Consider the following 19,113-nt stretch of genomic DNA (forward strand, 5'->3'; position numbering starts at 1 on the left):
TGAAGGGCGGACAAAATAAAACAACTGAAAACACTACAATGAATGGTAAATGATGAGAGACTTACAGTACAAAAAACAGCGTAAAAAGGAAGACAAGCTTAAATATTGTTGTGTAAGAAAGTGATGAAAATAATACAAGGATGAGAATAAGTAAAATGATAGGCTGGAACATCTGGGGAGGCAAATGTGGAGACAAAGAGGAGACTCAGTTAATAACCGCATTAAACCTTATAAACTCATACAACCCAAACTGAAGACATCCCCCTCCCCCTGCCCTTAGGCCTGTATTTGCAAAATCTTCAAGTATTTTGTTATAAACAGCACTTTCTCTCACTCTGACATCCCTGCCCCCCCCCCCCCCCCCCCCCCGCCGCCCACACCCGCAAAGAGTGTATCTGGAAACACCACATGCTTGGTATTAAAAACAAAAACCTGCAAAACCAAAACCAAAACCAGTACCAAAACATATTAAATAGAAAAGGGTGAAATTTAATATCAGGAAAGCCAGCGGGTTCAATTGTAGTTCTTCCCCATAGCAAAGCACAGCAACATGCAAGCTAAGCCATGGAGCTGCAAGTCCCTTAGCTGTGGGACAACAGGCAATTCGTCTGATGTCATGCGCCTGCGCATAAACTGGGTTGTAAACATGGCTGTCTCGAGTATGTTCAAAGCCATGCATGCTGTTGTACTTCAGTGGGTTCTCCAATGGATGCAGGGCAGAGGGCTGCTGCAAGGGACAGGCAGGACTGCCTGTTTTGTTCCATAAAGACCTTGTATGTGGTTAACTTGGACAGAAAGCATTGATCTTTCAGTGGCCACCATACCTGGCCAACGCTGCTGAGTCCAGTTCATCCACGGTGCCTCTACAACTCAGGAGGGAAATGTTGCTTTCCCCTGTGCTGGAATACTTGTTGTTATTTCTTTGAATTAGCATTACCTTAAAGCTGTGCTACAGACTTCTCACGCTGGATCTCCACTAGTGAACTGATGGTAAAATAACCACCGTGTGACTCCAAAGAAGGGTCCAGGGGTAGCTCTACTACCAGTTTGTGCATTTATGGGGAAGTATCAATCAATACTGTTTAATTAAAAAAAAAATTTAGTTAGGGTCTCACTAACTAAATAGCTCTGGTGGCCTGTAACCACAGAGACACACCTGCTTCTATGTCTCTCAAATGCTAGGGTTTGAGTGTACACCATTACCCCTGGTTTATTTAGTTGGTTTTTATAAACTTAAGCTCAATTTTTTGGACCTTGCTCACAAACCTCAAACAAACACTTGAGGGTTCCTATTCAGGACCTTTATGCCGGCCAACCTGTTAGGGAAATATTGAAAAATGTTGACCTTTTAAAATGATAACGTGCATTAAAAATCCATTAGTCATTACACAAATTCCGTTTGTATTGTTGTTCAGTTTCCCTTTCAAAAAGAACAGGAATGAATAATCGTTAATGATCTGACGGGTTTTGGGAACCTTTGCCTGGTGAACACAGGTGCCTTTCTGGGCTCGAAGCCCAGCAAGGTTGTGAGATAGGAGTTCCCTAAGGTGGGCCTTGGAAGTCGGGATTGGAGATGCCCCACGAGGGACCTCAGCTCCGTGGGCCAGCCTAGCCATCGCCATGGCTCGCAAAAGGCAGAACTGTACCTGACTCACGGATATGGGCTCCTCGGCGCCGTGGTCATCTGCAGACTTGGGTACCTCCAGGCGGTCGATGAAGGTCTGTAGCTCCTTGCGGAAGGCCTTCATCTGTGCGTTGATGCGGTAGAGCAGTTCGTGCTCCCGGATGCGGCTGCCGTCGTCCTCCTCGTCCATCAGTCCGAACAGGTCCCCGTTGGCCACGTAGATGCGCGCCTCAGTGATGATGGTGCTCGTGTCTGCGATGAGCCGGTCGATGGTCTTTCCCAGGCGCTCGGCCTCGGAGCGGATGTCCTTCATCTGCTGCCGATCTGAGAAGCTCTTGGGCCAGGGCCCGGTTGTAGGGTAGAAGGAGCGGGTGGGTGTGAGGGAGCGGATGTTCCTCACCTCCTCCGAGTCGCTCTCGCCACCGATAGGCCCTTCGCGCTTACGATGCGGTGGCCGGGAGTCATCGTCACTCTCTTTCTTGCCCGCGTCGCTCTCGGCGTCACTGTCGCGGGGGCTGCCACGGATCCCCAGGTGCGAGGCCAGGTCGTAGCGCTGCATGTTGGACATGAGCACGCGGTTCTCGTACTGCAGCTGCATGACCTTGCCGCTCAGCTCATTGATCTGCAGGCGCGCCGCCTTCAGCTCCTCCTGCAGGGCCTCCGTCTTGGCACTGTCGTGGTGCCGCGAGCTGTCGTGGCCGCTGGACTTGTACTTGTATTTGTTGAGTTCAGCAGTGATGCGTTTGTTCTGCTCCTCTAGGTCTGCCACGTTCCTCCGCAGCAGCTCGGTCTCGTCTTCCACCAGCTGCAGATGCTGCCGCAGCTCCGACAGGGATTCGCTCTGTTCCCTCATGAGGGGGTTGGCGGAGCCATTGAAGTCGTCTCCCCGCAGGTCGTCCAGTTCCGCCTTCAGGCCTCGGTTCTCCACCTCCAGTTCCACGATTTTCCTGCCCAGGATGTTGGCCTCTTCCTCCACCAGCCGCAGCCGCAGCTTGAGCTCCGCCTCCCTGGTGCTGGGCGGTCCCCCGGCTTCTCCTTTGGGTAGAGGACTGTCCAGATCGCCATAGAAGGATCTGTACTTTTGGAGTTCGTGCTCAAATCTGTCCTTTTCTTTATCAATCTTGGCCATTTTCTTTCTCATCAGGGCAGCTTCTTCTTTAACGAACTGCAACTGGCACTTGAGGTCCTCATTGTCCTCCTCGTCAGGGGAAAAGTGGGAAAGGTCAGGTCATTTATTGAAAACAGCCGAGAAAGGGCATCTGCAAAAGTGATTTCTTTTCTTTGTAATTACCACTTAACGTCACACAGAGAGATGCGTGTTTTCCACACATCACTTAACTTTCTTTGCCCAACTAGAAATTAAGGTAGTGTGTTCTGGAAACCGAAAGAAAAGAGGATAGGAAAAGTGAGAAACGTTGGCCACCACTATTCAGGGATCTTTACGTGTGCTAACTGCTGCCAACCATTTCAGGGTCCTCTCACCAGTGTTATTTACTTTGAATCCTTGCCCCGTCCCATACATCAAACTGTCCTAAATGTAAAACTTGTTTCCTCTAAGGAACAGGTAGTTACTTATACTCACTCACTGTGATTTATTGAGCACGCTCGTGTGTGTGTGTGTGTGCGCGCGCACGCGTCACGCGCGCGCGTGTGTGTGTGTGTGTGTGTGTGTGTGTGTGTGTGAACCAGGTGCCCTTCAGCTCTTTACAAATATGACTTGACAGTCAGAATGAGGGTGTCAGACTTCCTGGTTCTGAGTGTTGGGTGACTTGTCAAGGCTACACAGTGGGAAAGAAAAAGTGATAGGTGACTTCACTTCTCTCTGAAACTATGGCTCCTGGGCACCGGTTGTTATGAACTGGAGTTGTTTCAAAGATGGCTGAGAAGGGAGGAACCATCCAGCAGGGCGAATCTGGCAGGCATTCCATTCAAATTGCCTTTGAAATAGGACACCCTGCCATCTGCTAAAATGGATCGGATTGGCTCTGCCTGCTGAAAAGAAAACAATGGAAGAGACCTGGTGAGGGTCCTCTCACACATTCCTACGTCAACTAAATTGACGGTGTGGGGAAGAAAAAGAAATCTCTCTTAAGAGGAGGATCTGGTGCTGTCTTGCTGCTACTTGGTTCAGACTGGAATGTGACTTTTTGTGTAATAAGGCTCAGAGCTGGGGCAGGAAGTGGGGTTGGGGGGAAGTACGCAGGCGGTGTGTGTGTATAACTCCCAGGCAGGCAGAGCCGGGGCAGACTCTAACAGACTTGGAAGAAAGCAGAAAGGAGACAGCAAGCTAGCTGGAAAGCAAGCAGGGATACCACATGGAGAAGCAGGGTGTTGGAGAAGTCAGGGTAAGTTTAGATCACTAGTGCAGAGACAGCCTCAGGAAAAGGCCAACAGCTTTAAATGAGAGAGAGGGGGAGAGAGAGAGAGAGAGAGAGAGAGAGAGAGAGAGAGAGAGAGAGAGAGAGAGAGAGAGAGAGAGAGAGAACTCGCTCTACAGTCATAGGGGAGGGGAGTAGGGTGAAAGCGGGAAGGAGGGAGGAATGGGAGGATACAAGGGATGGGATCACAATTGAGATGTAATTTGAATAAATTAATAAAATATATATTTTTAAAATGTCATAGAAGTTCTCATTGTGTCTGTGGTGTTTTCAAGCATAGAGCCAGAGGCTCATACTTGGTTTTCAAGGGCAGAACTATTTGGGAAGGGTTAAGAGGTGTGTCACTGGGAGCCAGCTTCGCGGTTTCAAAAGACTGAGGGTATTACAAGCGTAGTCTCTCTGCCTTCTGTTTATGAATCAAGATGTGAGCATACAACTGACCCTGATGCCATGCCTTTGTCCTGCCATCATGAACTCTGACCTAAAACTCAATTAAATGCTTTCTTGTATAAGTTGTCTTGGCCAGTTTATCATGGCAGTAGAAAAGTAACTAATACGGTGTCCAAGAATATTTATTCCAAAGGCAATTTCTCAAAACTCACTTTGGGTTCCTTATATAGAGGAACAGATAGATTGGTAGATAGGCAGAGATAGATAGATTAGATAGATAGATAGTTAGTTATAGGTGATAGATGATAGACAGATGAGAGATGGATAGATGATGCATAGACAGTAGATAGATAGATGATGGATAGATAGATGATTGATAGATAGATGATAGGTAGTTTTTACAGTGTAGGGGATGGAACCCAGAGCCTGGCACATGCTTTGCAAGCATTCTCTCAACAAGCAACATCCTTAGTCCTTCTTTTAAAGATTGAGATAAACATGTCTTCTTTACTCAGATGTATGAGACTCTGGAGCTTGAGCTATATTCTGATAAAGAACTAGGGAGGACGGGTTTCTGCTGGAGAGGCTCAGGAAACAATGGTGGAAAGCCTCTTGCCCTCCTAACTACTAATGGGAGAAGGAAGAGTTAGAGAGCTGCTAGCGGTGCAGATGCTGAACATCACATTCCGTCTCTTTTTTTGGTCCTCACTCCAGTCATAAGAGAAGTGGGATCTACAATCCCTTTACAGATGAGAAGGCTTATCATTGGCAGAACACAGGTTAGTAGGTGGCAGAGCAGAGTCTGTATTCAGGTTGACCGCGAACCTGTTGTTGTTTGAGCTGCTTCTGGAACAGAAGCACAAATAAGTAAACTAGGGCAGTGGGGCAAAGTTGAAGAACTAGGATGTCTGTCCTCCTATTCCTGAAAAGCCATGATTGTGCACAGAGGGGAGCAGAGAGAGCTAAGGCGAAATTACTTTCAGTAATACACAGAGTGAAGGCTAAAATGATACATCACAGAGAGCTTCCATGCGAGATTCCACTCCACAAGGAAGAGAGAAGCCACCAGGCGGAGAATCTCGAGATCAAGGGCACCTTGCAGTGTTGTTAACGACAACAACCAGAGACGAAAAAAATAACCCTGAGGTTCTGAACTATGCAGGGTCTTAGTAGATTCTACTGATGGCTTCAGGGACAGACAGAACAAAGAGGAACATACTCTGGGAGAAGAATATGGGTTTAGGTTATTTATTATGCACCGACTTTGTGGGTTAGCATTGAATGGAGACTATATAAACATTTAGCAACAGACGTGTGGAATCTCAGGGCTGAGAACATAAACATTTATGCTCTGAGACCTAGTGAAAGCTTCTATTTTTGAACTGATTGAAAGACGTAAGAACAAGATGTCTCGATGCGATGGCTGAAACTATTGTAACAGTTACAGAGGCAACCAAACAGGAAAAGAAAAGAAGGGCACAAGCATAAGAAATGCTCAAGGGTTTGGCTGGCCATGTTGGCCAAACATCAGAAAGCATATCTAAGGAGTCAACATCAAATATGCTCTCACATAGGTAAGTTTTATTGGAAAGTGCAATTAGATGAGACGGAGATGAAGGAGAGATACACTTGTTTTTGTTAGGATCCCAAGTGGGGGATCGGAATGGTCTTGTGAGAACAGGTGAGGTTAATCTACTAGAAGACAAACCACCTCATGTGGGAGCTTGATTGTTGCCAGCTGAAAAGATCCTGTGAACAGACTCTGGGAGGAGATATATAAATGAGCCCAAAACTAGAGGCAGGGCTTTGGAGACTTGGGATAGTTTTGGCTGTTCTTCGCTCTACTTTGAGACACTCCTAGAGAGAACTGTTTGAGGGAAGGCTTTGGGGCTCCAGCTCCTGCTGAGGTTCCGGGTTCTGGTTACTCCAGGTTCCAGCAGAAAAAATCCTGCTGATTATGCCAGGAGAATCGTTCCTCAGAACTGATATCCTTATGGTCTTGTTATTGTGTTCTTTAATCCTCTTTTCCTATTGTTTAGGTTAGTCTGGTTAAGTGACATATGTTTGGTTAATAAGTTTGTAATAAAATATATTTGCCAAGAAAAAAGTAGCTTACACTGAGTAGCTGAATAGAGTCACCTACATGGTAGAAAACTATATTTTCTATTACAGAAAAACCTTCCTTATATTGACCTATGATGTGGCTTTAATCTAATTAGCACAACAGTAGCCTGTGATGCACACCACAGAATGGAGCGGAACAGTTCTGCACTTGGCTGTGCCAAGCACCCCAAAGATAGAAGCATGGCCCAATTCGTATGCACACCTGCTCTCCCACCCAAAGTGAGAAAAGCACATGTATGTCTTGGAAATATTCTTCACTTTTAAAGCCTTTTAAAGTCACTTTAAAAGAGATGTAGTAAGAGGAGTTGGGCACAGGAATTCGTTTGCTTATCCAAGGCTAAGTTCTTCTCAAGACGCAAAGTGTGCTCGCTTATGCAACTCTGTGGGTTTAAGAGCTCTGTGTGCCAAGGAGCTTTCTGTGTCTTATCTTACAACTGACCTACAGGCTACACTCAAAACTGGGCATAAAAAAACCAAGGTGTAATTATGAAAAAAAAAAAGACTCACGGAAATTTGTTCTGTCCAGTGTAATTGAGTGGTAAAATATTTGCTTCTCTTTCCTATATAAAAAGGAGGCAAGAAAACTCAAAATTGACTGCTCTCCATTTCTATTCAATATTATTTCTCAGTGAATAGAGGCAGCCTGCTGCTAGGGGAAGGCACAGGGAATAAAAGAAAGAACATAAAGCAGTTTCAGAAAATGAGGTATAAAACTTATACAGATCATAGTAGGTTAGGTCACATGACATGGCCATGACTGTAGCTTCCGATATAAAGTATGCTGACAATTTCTATTTAACCTAGAAAATAAAGTAATATTATTTGTAAGTGGTGAGCATGCCACATATAGGATGCTACACACAGATAATTCAAGGTGGAATAAGATGTCCCTGTTTACAAAATGCCCTGGATAGGACAGATCAATTTATAACAAGAATTACAAGACAAAAATTGGTTGCTTATAGTAACATAAGTATGTGGATCAATAGTCTTTAACTTTGACTTGACAACAAAGTCATTTTCTAATTGTTTAAAAATGGATTTTTTTTTTAACTGTCAGCTTCCACCTCAGAGGGTCCCAATCATCTTCCTAAGATAGGTTTGTGAAATGTGATAGCAGTTTGAAAATCAGCGTGTTGGAAATGACAGTAGAAGCATGAATATCACAGCACTACACTTTTATATTTCCCAGGAAGCTAATATCCAGAAATCCAAAGTTAGTGGACTGCGAGGCATCTTGACTTTTGTATGGTACCAGGTCGCCCCGAGAAAGTGATGAAAGCATTGATGTTTATCAACCAGGAACATAGGTAGGGATGGACTCCAGAGATGAAGCCACTTTAACAAAATAAGTGTAGTATGTGAAAAAGCAAGCTTTACAAGACAAATTACTGGCTAAGGCTGATCCATGGTTTTAGGATGGGAGGCATATAGCAACCTTTTGGTCATCAGAGACAGGAAGGAGGAGGATTTGTGGCAGCACGTGAACTTTCTGGAAGTGTTCTCCTGTTAAGTATCAGGAAGAAAACCAACCCCCAAAAAGGGCAGAAAGAGAGAGTAAAGGGGAAAACAATACATCCCCCTTTTTAAAAAATTTTATTTATTTATTATTATCTGAAGTGCTCTGCCTGCATGTACTCCTGCACGCCAGGAGAGGGCGTCAGATCACATTACAGATGGTCTTGGGCCACCTTCTGCTTTCTGGGAATTGAGCTCAAGACCTTTGGAAGAGCAGCCAGTACTCCTAACCTCCGAGCCATCTCTCCAGCCCCCAAAGCAGTGCGTTCTTAACATGCTACACTTTAAGGGAAGGATTTAGATAACTCGTGTCAAAGTTTTATGCAAGCATCATTACTTTACTTACACTCAGGGAGAGATAAAACTTTCAAATAAGAATTGTAAAAAATACATGCATTCATACTATACATCCCAACCTGCTCACATAAAGTCAGCGTCTGGCTAAGTGTTTGGGGAGTGCCATGATGCCACTTCTGTCTGGAATATTTAACCTACTTTTCTGTTTTGAAACCTAACACACACATTAGGTCATTCTAGTATTAGAGCCGGTTTTTATTTCTAACTTGTTTTGAACTGTGGTTGTTGTTGTTTAGTTACAGTCCGAAATGATGAGTTTCATTATGACATGGTCATACTTGCATATCATTGTATTTGATCACAGTTAACCCCTCCCCCCCCCAATCTCTCCATTTCCCTTTCTCACTGACCTCTTCCTCCAGGCATAATTCACTTTTTTCCCCTTTCACTCCACATAATTATGCAATTAAATTAAATCAGTGTTCCACATTTGAGAAACATTACGTAACACTAATAGACTAGGAACAAGCCTCGCTGGGAGGCAGATAAGGAGCGGAAGCATGCTAAGCAATAAAGGTGGCAAGTTTCCAAACGGGCACCGTCTTCTCCTCCACCTCCTGACTTGAGACAAAAGCTTGGGAGCTTAAAACACCTTGCTGGCCTTTATCTTTACCGGCAGACCCCATACTGATGGACTGGCTGAGAAAGTTGCTGCCTAGTAGTCAACAACCCTAAATTAAGGGAGGACAATTCTTCAGTGGCTTTTAAACCTGCCTCAAGAGGAAACTGAGTCTTTGAGATTTCCAAGCCCCCCCGCCGCCCCCCCCCCCCTTGGAGCTTGGGTCTTCTTCCCTGGGTGACCGCTGCAAGGATGAGTTCTGCCCTTTCTTCAACTGCTGATTTTCTTTGGTGCCTGAGGTTTCTCCCCTGCTGCCTGCTGCACCCTAGACTTTTCCTGCCGTTTAACTGGTGAACTGGCGGAGAGAATGAATCTGATACATCAATAGTAGTTTATTTCCTTCTTGTTCGAATGTTCTCGAGCCCATGTTAAGTGTATTCCTTAAGCTTTATCTGGACTGTTTTCTTTAATTCCTTTTGTCTCCACAGTCACCGGTGCCAAGAATGACGTCATCGCCAGCCTCTCTCACCCTTCTGTGGTCCCTTCCTGCAGCCTCGTTCATCTCTTTATGCTGCAGAGGGTGTAGGCGCTGCCATTCCAGCGACTTCATTAATTTACGAAAGAATGAGGTTAGCACTCCGGTACAGTTTTCAAATGAAGCAGGGAAGCGCCCAGTGATGTGTTGCTGTGGGCTCTCTGTGTAAAAGCTCGTGTGGTAGGGAGCGCTAGAGCCTGCTCCATCAGCAAGCATTCTGTTTTTTTTTTTTTTTTTTTTTTGTTTTTTTGTTTTTTTTTTTGGTTTTTCGAGACAGGGTTTCTCTGTGTAGCCTTGGCTGTCCTGGACTCACTTTGTAGACCAGGCTGGCCTTGAACTCACAGCGATCCTCCTGCCTCTGCCTCCCGAGTGCTGGGATTAAAGGCGTGCGCCACCACCGCCCGGCCCAAGTCTACAGCTACATAATTGGTGTGTTTCACATAAGCCTGTTTAACCATTATGTCTAACTAAACGCAGCTTAGTACCATGTACATTTGGAGCTGCTTGACGTAGGCTTTACATTTTTATTTTGACATACCTCTGTGGGCGTCTGCTGAGCCTTTTTCTCAGATTTTGGCAAATCTTTACTTCCTCTTCTCTTTAAGGATAACTGAAACAAAGCAAGAACAGGATGAGCTTGGCAAATGGCAGCTTTTTAACTCAATCTGTTTTTAAGTGCCCTAAGCACCAAGACAAACAAATGAGTTCCCAAAGAGGGAAGAATTCCCAAGTCAGACTGAATCAGACAGCAATCTCACTGGAAACAGAGATGTAAATCACATTAGAATGTCGCTAGCAATTAGCGGTGTGCTGTGAAATGCAGAAAAACAACGCAAAGTACAGATTAGTGACTCAGCGTGCTACAGAGCTCACACTAGGCAAGTGCCTGTTAGCATTCTTCATCAATAAAGGGAGGGGGCGGGGGTGAAGAGATAGGTCAGGTTTCAACAGCTCACCAAGCCATTTCCACTGACTGGACTCCTGTAGAATTTACAGAACTTCATCCTTTTACCACACACCCCCTTCAAACAAATGCCGGTAGGATGCAATGGGAAGAGATGCGTGGTGAGAAGAGAAGAATTCTCCATCTCATGGAGTACGTGGCCTGGGGGCCTCAGGAATGTGGACTTTTCCAAGAGCGGCTTGGAATCTGGATAGTTACATAAAGTCTTCTGAATCTGATGGCCTGGTTGAAATTGAAATTCAAGCAAACACTCACAGAATACTAACCAGTGCCCATGTCCTGGATCAGCACTCCATAATCATTGATGCTCACTCCCACTCTAATATGGTAAGAATGGCCTGTGTAAATGCTAATTATTCACCTGTGATTATCTACTATATGCCACTAGATATTGAGCTACAGACTCAAAGCTCGATTACATACCACACACACCACCAGAGGCTCAAATTAGATAAGGGAGAGAGGAAGCCAAGAACTATATTGTGGAAAATGCAATGTTTTGGGCTTTAGGAAGCATAGAATTTTTTTTTTTTCTTAGCGCAGCATTGCCTCCATGACAAAAATGGTTGTGACTTGGCAGAGGGTGGAAACTATTTGCCAAAAAAAAAAAAAAAAAAAAAAAGAAAGAAACTGTAAGTTCTAAAGCCCCAAAGAAGGATGGGAGTAGAGAGAAAGAGACAATAGAGACAGAAATAACTTCTCAAGTCAGGAAGCTTTGTGTGAATACAAAGAACTGAGAGCTAAGTCCTTCATACGAACATTTCTCATACTACCCAGGGGTAAAGGAAGGCAAACATTTTCTGTACAGAAGGTGGGGGAATATATGGTTGTAACTGCTTTTTTTTATTCACGATGAAGTTCAGACTACAGAGGTCAACGTGTACTGCGTTGTTATTCTCTTGTCATTCTTTAGAGAAAGTAAACTAAGTTGCTTATATAATGATAGTTTCCTGATAGAAAAGACTACAACTCCCAGCTTCTCTTGTAGCCAGGCAGTTCCAGAAGGGAGGGACTACAGGAAGAAATGACTGCAGTCCTTCTTGCCCTTACAAAGGGTTGTAGCCATCTTTTCCCTTCAGGCATTCTCAATGACTCATGTGGGTGAAATTGTGCTCTTTGCCTTGTCTGCCAGTGAACACAGTCCCACCTGTCCCTGGGGCTGACACTTCTAACTTTCTTTCCCCAGTCTCCTTTAGGCCGTCTCAGGTGCCAAACCCTGGATGGACAAATCATAGACCACGAATGGACAAAGCTCCCTGGCTCTCCTGTGTGCATTGGCTCTAGGCCAGGCCACCAGTTTCTCTCAGGCAGCCATTTCCGTTCACTCTCTAGCTCCACCCTTCTCTCCTTTTACTTCCCTGTCTTGTCTCCTCAAGACTCAGTTTGACCTTCTAGGTGGGAGGCTAAGCTCCATTCAAGAAAATGTGTATGCAACATACCCCCAAATGCCAGGACAAAGTAATCTGTAGGACCTAACTCCAAGGTTCCCTAGTTAGGTCTGGGGCCTCACGGGAGCCCCCCTCCATCTAGACTTGAGATTTCTTCAGTTGAAGGCCCTGGAGAGTTTCTATTGGCTGTGAGAAAATTTGCCCAAGAATCCCAGAATTTTTCCACAGGGATACATTATGAAATCTTATAAAAATCTATTAACTTATTATAAACTATTAAAAATAATTAAGGTATACAAATTAGTGATAAGTCACCTTATAAATGATCAAATTCTTTAATGTGCCTCAAAACCATGTTTGTAGTCATGCTAAGTACATTTACATAGACAAGCTTAGAGGAAGAGACCAATATATATAGTTTTCTACATGCTGTTAAAGTTAAGCCTAATACAAGTCATTCAAAAACAAGTTTACAGTAAACTCACAATTTGTTTAATGGAAAATAAGATTCAAAATCAGATATATTAAAAAAAGTTGGTTATGAAAAATTGAATGCTTGAATAAGCTGGTTAAATTTACATATACCAGCATGGAAGGATGTCCCCAGGCCCAAATATTTCCTTTGCATGGAGCGATCCCATCCGTGTAAGTTGCACTTTAGCTTCATTATAGAATCAGGATGTATGGGAAATAAGACCTACCAGAAGCCTGCTGCTGCTGCCCCAGCCCTGTGGGCCTGAGATGCTCCTATATCTAGACCAGACCAGGAAAACCTCCTTCTTAGCTACAGGAAAGATGATGAATTACTCCTCATGTCTCACATGAGAGGGGGAAGGGACTTGCCCAGTGCAACATCTCAGTCTTTGCACCCATACTCTAAATGTCTCAACAAGGAGGACACTAGCAATTACTCGGTCTTCAATGCCCCCTGAACTGAAAATGCTGTGAATAAGGGAGACGCCGACTTGTTCCAACCGCCTACCTGGCATGGGACCTGTCTGTATGCTAGTTCAATTGTCCACTACCACAACGTTCAATTCTTCCTCTTAGACAAAGCTAATTCCAGGGTCCATACCCTAACCACCCATGTTCCCTGACTAAAGGGGCTGCCAGACACTCTGCCTTCAAACTCATAGCTTTGGGAAGTTATTCAGAATATACAAGCAGTATCTTTGGAACTTCGCTAGACAATCCTAAAAAAAAAATGACTCAATAGAATTCTATTTCTCTTTTCAGTTATCAATTAGATGCTGACTTTAACCAACTTCTTTTTACAAAATTTCCATCTGTTTGCTCCTTATACAGGACTCTGATGTACTCAAACAGCTATTTACTTTCTTCTTATACAGAAGCCTGGGGTGTGGCCCAACCAGCTCCCAGTGGGATTTAACCTTATGTTAACTTTTGTATTTACCCTTATATTGACTTATGTTAAACTTGATGTTACTTTGTCTCTTTGTCCCTACAAAGTTGTACAGTTACTACCTCCTGACTTAATGTTCTGGATCTTTGCCATCTGTTAAGTTTTATCATGACCCCTTAGATAGAGCCCCCCTCAGGAGCACTCAAACTGCTGCCACCCTCAACCACTGTCAACTTATGCCTGCTTGAAGCAGTTAGAGAGATTGGCACCCCCAAACTCCTGAAAGCAGTTGGGTGACTAATGAACTATGGGTCATCCGACTTAACCCTCTTCTCTTCTTGCCATTCTATGCATTGTTTTCAGGACTCAGGATTTAAACAGCTGGACTGAATTCTTCTCTGAATCAGTTAACTTCTCTGTCTCACCAGCTCTTGGAGAAAATCCCTGGAGAAATCTCAGATCAGCTTAGCATCGGTCAGGACCAGCTCGTGTCTTTGGTTTCTGCAGAACTCCAAATTTTAAACGGACTAGATCTGAATACTGCTAAAGATTGGATTTGTGCCCTCCTCTGCAAACAAGACTTTCCCTATAGCAGTGCATCCTATCTGGTTAGAGATGGGGCCCTAGACACAGGAACATACAAAAAAATTCAACCACAAACCTCCTCCTAAGTATGGGCTGCTGGTTCCCTCCCAGTCTGGGACCCTCTCATTGATGTCTTCTTCCCTCCTTGCCCTGTCTTTTAAATGTTTTGCTTACTGAACTTCACCTGATGACCAATCAAAATATTCCACATAAGCGCTCCCAACGGTTCCCACCCAACAACAGGTCAATTCTTTCTATTTGTCCCTGATGCATCTGCAACAGGACCTTTTATCACTGTGGAAAAACTAGCCCCAGGGGACCTTCAGCCTTCACCTCAGACCAGATTCACTTCTTTACTTTACATTAGCCTTTTCTGTGTTCCTCCTATTCCTTTTCTTTAATGCTACCCAGCTCTGTGTTGCTTCTGCCAGGGTATTTTGGTGGCGCAGTCCTAGCAGTGGGACTAGTCACTGTCTCTATGAGTCAACTCTGCGCCGACTTCCTCTCATAGACTCATTCCACCTCCTCCCCTCCATTTCCCTCCACCTTCCCGGGAGATCTGTTTTACTCTATAACCAAACCGTCTGCTTACAGATAGTTTTATAAAAGTCTTTCCAGAAATGCAGGATGGCATGGTCCGTCGAAGCCAGTCAAGTCCCCCCTCCCCCTACATGACCAGAGGACCCTTTGCTCTTCAAGAGACACAGAACTACCCCTTCCAACTGTGACCATCCACAGCAGGAAACAACTTAAGGAAGAGCCTATGCCCCATTATTTGTATCTTTATTTTTCTGTATCCTCTAAGATTTTGAAATGATAGCCTCCTGCTAAAAGACTACACTTCCCAGCTTCCCTTGAGGCCAGGCAAAACAAGCCCAGAAAAAAGAACTGTGAGAGAAGTGCGATTCAGTCATTTCCACCCCTATAAAGGGTTGCTGCCATCTTTTCCCTTGGGCATTCTCAACTGCATTCCTGGTGTGAAGCATTCTCACCCACACTTGTCTGCCAGTGAACGTGGTCCCACCCATCCAAGGTCAGAGGCCTCAGTTTTCCCGCCTTCCATCTCTTTTAAGCCATCTCAGCAACCTTCTTAGAATAGCAAGCTGTGATTGCTGACTCATCAGTTGGCAAGAAACAGTTCCGAGAATACCAAGAATATAGGGGGCTGATTAGAAAATCTGGAACATTCCACATAGAGGCTATCTAAAGGCAGCCTGAATTTCTTTTCACTGAATAGTTATTGAATGTTTTTTTTTTTTATAAAGAACTTATTTATTGAATAGCTCTGCAAAGAACTTGTTCTATTATTGCTTACAACTCATGCTTAAACCACCTGTGCCACAGAACTAATAAAAACCAGTGCTATCACCATTCTTTGAACAGGGTTGCCATGGTCAGTTCAGTGGGCAATTCAGTAGTGCCCCAAAAGCACTGATAATGTGAAAAGATGATTAGCTGGCCTTGATTGCAACTCAATTGGCAACGCTCTACATGAGCCTCAGCTAATCTCTTTGAAGATGCTTGAACCAAGAACTTAGCAAAATAGAGAAACAAATATTTCCCCATGTGTGGTCACTAAAACAGCATCACTAATGTCACCTGAAAGCAGTTAGAAAATCGACTTCCTGAGACCCATCCTAGGTCCAGTGAGTCAGGGACCCTGAGGCTGGTCTACAGCTTGGTAAAGTCTGTAGGCTTTTCCTCTTCTATTTCGCTCCTTGTGACAGAGTTTCCACTATGTAGCTCAAGCTAGCCAAAACCAGTAAACCCCTTGCCTCATCTTCCCGAGTGCCCATGTTACAGACCGAGGCAGCACAATTAGCCTCAGCCAGTGATTTTGATGTTACGTCTGCCTTGGTCTAAAGTTGCTGCTAGTGCACCAATAAGACTGCCTAAGCCTGACCTAAGTCAGTGACCTAAGTCAGATCTGGCAAGATGTGAAATAAGGTCTGGGCTTTATCTCATTCATGCCAAACGATTGCATTAATTAGAAGCAGGGCAGCTTTTAAGGAAAAAAAAAAGTGCCATTAGACTGTCACAGTTCAGAAATACAAAGAAGTACAGATGGCAGTCCACATGGCCTCAAGATGAAGGGCAGATGTGCGAGTTAGGAGAGAAAACCACGTCCCAATTCCGAAAATATTGTTTGTTCTTTGTGTCTCACTCGTTTCACATGTATAGTGTGATGGTTAGTTTTAATTGTCAACCTGAAACGGTCTAGAGTCACCTGGGGAAAGGAGCATCAATGGCAGATGGTCTAAGTTAGGTTGGCCTGTGGTCATGCACACGGTGGGGAGATCTTGATGATGTTAACAGGGCTTGGTAAGTCTGCCCGGCCTGTGTGGCACCATTCTGTAGGCAGTAAGCTTTGAGCTGGATGGATGGAGTGAAGGACCACAGGCCCAAGCCTGCAAGCATCCGTTCTCTCCCTGCTCTTGTCTGTGTGCGCTTCCAGCTGCTTCAAGCTCCTGTTGTCTCGATTTCCCCCACAGTGCTGGGCATGCTATAACTGAGAACCGTGAACTAAAATAAGCCCTTTTGTCCCATAAGTTGCCTTTGCCAGCTTCAAGAAATACTGTAAGCAAATCTTACTGTAGTATTTTTTTCTTCTTAAGTGGTTTGTATTGATTAAAAATTAGATGAAATTATATAAAACACTAAACAGAGTTATCTAAAGGCAACACATGAATAACACATGAAAACCAGAGTATGGAAGGAGCTGTTATTCTAGAACGGAAGGATTTTACAAAGTTATCCAGAAAGCTTGACTAAGCTGCTTAAACAGCAGGAAGAAAGGCAGAGAGAGAGATGAGTGTATCTCGAAATGTATTAACTTCAGAGGGGAAACAATGAAGGGCCTGAAAAGATGGGATAGAAGAGAACAATGAACAGGTGACTCTGCTATCTGAGCTGAGGAATTTACACTGTGTCCTATAGGCAATGTTAAAACGAGGCCTATGAATTAGTCCCGGAGCAATGCTGAAGCTAGGGCACTCTTTCCTGGGACGCACCTTACGTCTTACTCTAATTGAAATAACATTTAAGTGGGGATGCTAAATGAAGCGTTGTGCAAAGTCCTGCCCCTTGAAATAAAAGTGTATTGTTTTTAAGAAGACAGTGGAACTAGGGTGCCTTTAAGTATCACATTTAATTTTTTAAATAAGTATTTATCACCTTTTAATATCCCAGTATGGCTTGATTAACTTTCTGACTTCTATAAAACAAACATGGAAGACTGATGAGAGTAGAGAAAGCTAGAACAATGGCCCCTCCCACCTTTTCTCTTGCTATTCTATTCAATCTTCACTCAATCTAGAAGCTTCTAGGTGTGTGTTGTGGGAGTGGAGTCAATTTGGGAGGTAACAGTAGCATCTCACATCTTCCCTGGTGACAGCGCGGGCACTTCAGATCGGTCTCCAGAGATGTTCGTGGGAAATATTTCTTGCTCACTTTCTTCTTTGCGTTCCCAGCCCTAACTTGTCCACGAGAGGCTGCTGTGCCTTCTCCCACATGAGAGCCAGGAAGTAGAGTGCTGCCAATAATTATGAATGCACAGCAATTACACAAAATTGATTGTTTATGCTCTGAAAGTGCTAGAAGATTGCTGTTTTTAAACTGGAATTTGCTCTACTTCTGCTTTTTTGTTGCTGTTTCTCTGCTTGGGTTATTTTAACAGGGAGTCTTGCTAGGCAGCCCTGACTGGCCAGTTTCACTATGTTTCCTATGCTGGTGTTGACTAGCCTCTATCCTCCTGCATCAGCTCCCGAGTACCGGGATTACAATTGAGCCCTAGACCAGGCTCTGGCCTTCTTCTGACTTTGTAACATCTTTATCATTTCATAGAACTTGCCTAAAATGCCACCAAAAGATATATATCTATATCTATCTATCTATCTATCTATCTATCTATCTATCTATCTATCTATCTCATAATATAAAGTCAGATCCATTTGTATGGTGACTAAATCAATTCACTAGCTATATTAATGCCTATGATTTTTATAGGGCAATAACTATGGTCATGTCATTTTGTAAATACTTTATGTGCATCCCATCTTTAAGTCTGGCAACTGCTTTGTAAGTTTGATGTCATAGTATGGTGTCATCATAGCTGGATAAGTACCCGGCTGGCAAACATTAAACCAGCATTCGCATCGCCAGTCTGAGAGCTCTTGAGCTGAATTACTAACTACATTCAGCTGTGACCCATGGAAGCAAAAGTGCAGTCTAGAGACCAGCTTTATTATTTCTGAGCCTACCCTTCTCTCTGCTTTCAGAGCATGGCTGCACAGGCATGGGGGCCTCCTTTCCATACATTACGCATATGCAACGTGACTTTGCATCTTCTACACAAATGTGGTGTATATACACTGGTCCTCGTAATCTGAACACCTGTCATGTCAACCTTGGCAGGAAACTAAAAAAAGTAGGAACCCTCTGTCTCGGTTAAGTCTTGGGAACCAGGCATAGCAGCACACACGCTCACCTTAGTAATTGGGAAGGAGGCAGGAGGATCAGGAAGTCAAGGCTGCCAACTTAGCTGAATAACAAAATTGAGGCTAGCATAGACTACACGAGACTGTATCAAAAGAAAATAAAACAGAAACTAAGCAAACAACGAGGCCTTAGAAGGACATGAAAGGTCCTCTTGTCCCTAAAGTCACCCTTCTCTTCACTGGCATGAGAAAGCCTGGGGAGACAAGGAAAGATACCCAGACCCTGCTTAGAGCACACTGTCCATTCCCCCTCTAAGAGAGGGAGCTAGATTCCCAAGCTTTATACCAAGACATGATTTCCTATCTATAGGAGAATGTGGGTTAGAGAGGCAAACACCAGGGTAGTTAGCCCAGTACATTCTACACCAAATCTCCAGAGGCCATATACTCCGAGGCAGAATTTACCAGATCTTGATTCTATCCTATGTTTATCTTAGGAATATTAGATAGCATCACTTTCTGACTTGTGAAAGTTAGATTTTGATTCAGGGTGATCCCCTGTCTCATCCTCCTGAGTGCTGGCATTATAGGTATGAAGCTCTGCATCTGGCCTTTAAAAAACATTTTCATTAATATATTCCCCCAAGGAATTTATCAATATTTGACTCCAGAAAAGATTTTTTAAATGAAACCGTATTTTAAATTATTTGAAAAGCTTACTTTTCAGTTCTAAATTGCAAATGTGTCTTTTGATAAGAGTGTTTCAATTAGCACCAAAGGTGTGATCTGAATTAAGAATGCATCATGTTCATCCAGCATTCACACTCATAGCTGGCCTTGGCTAATACCACACACCTTTAACATTTTTCTTTTATTTGAACTTACTTTTTAT

General features: G+C 43.9%; 1 protein-coding gene across 4 annotated transcripts in view; it reads right to left on the reverse strand.

Moving 5' to 3' along the window:
- Positions 1–33: 33 nt before the first annotated feature.
- The window catches only part of MTCL3 (MTCL family member 3), a 50,074-nt gene continuing 30,994 nt past the window's right edge, over positions 34–19,113 (reverse strand). For 2 of the 4 annotated variants that reach the window (XM_084777423.1, XM_084777422.1), the window contains exons 5-7: positions 10,024–10,095; positions 1,647–2,822; positions 36–172 (exon numbers count right to left, since the gene is read on the reverse strand). In XM_084777423.1, coding sequence (XP_084633549.1) covers positions 62–172; positions 1,647–2,822; positions 10,024–10,095 — 1,359 coding nt within the window. In that variant the 3' untranslated portion in view covers positions 36–61. Of the gene's footprint in view, positions 173–1,646; positions 2,823–10,023; positions 10,096–19,113 lie in introns of all 4 variants that reach the window. The other 2 variants (XM_084777425.1, XM_084777424.1) reach the window with 2 other exon arrangements.

The sequence above is a fragment of the Acomys minous genome, assembly GCF_964271855.1.
Source record: "Acomys minous genome assembly, chromosome: 3".
Classification (NCBI taxonomy): domain Eukaryota; kingdom Metazoa; phylum Chordata; class Mammalia; order Rodentia; family Muridae; genus Acomys; species Acomys minous.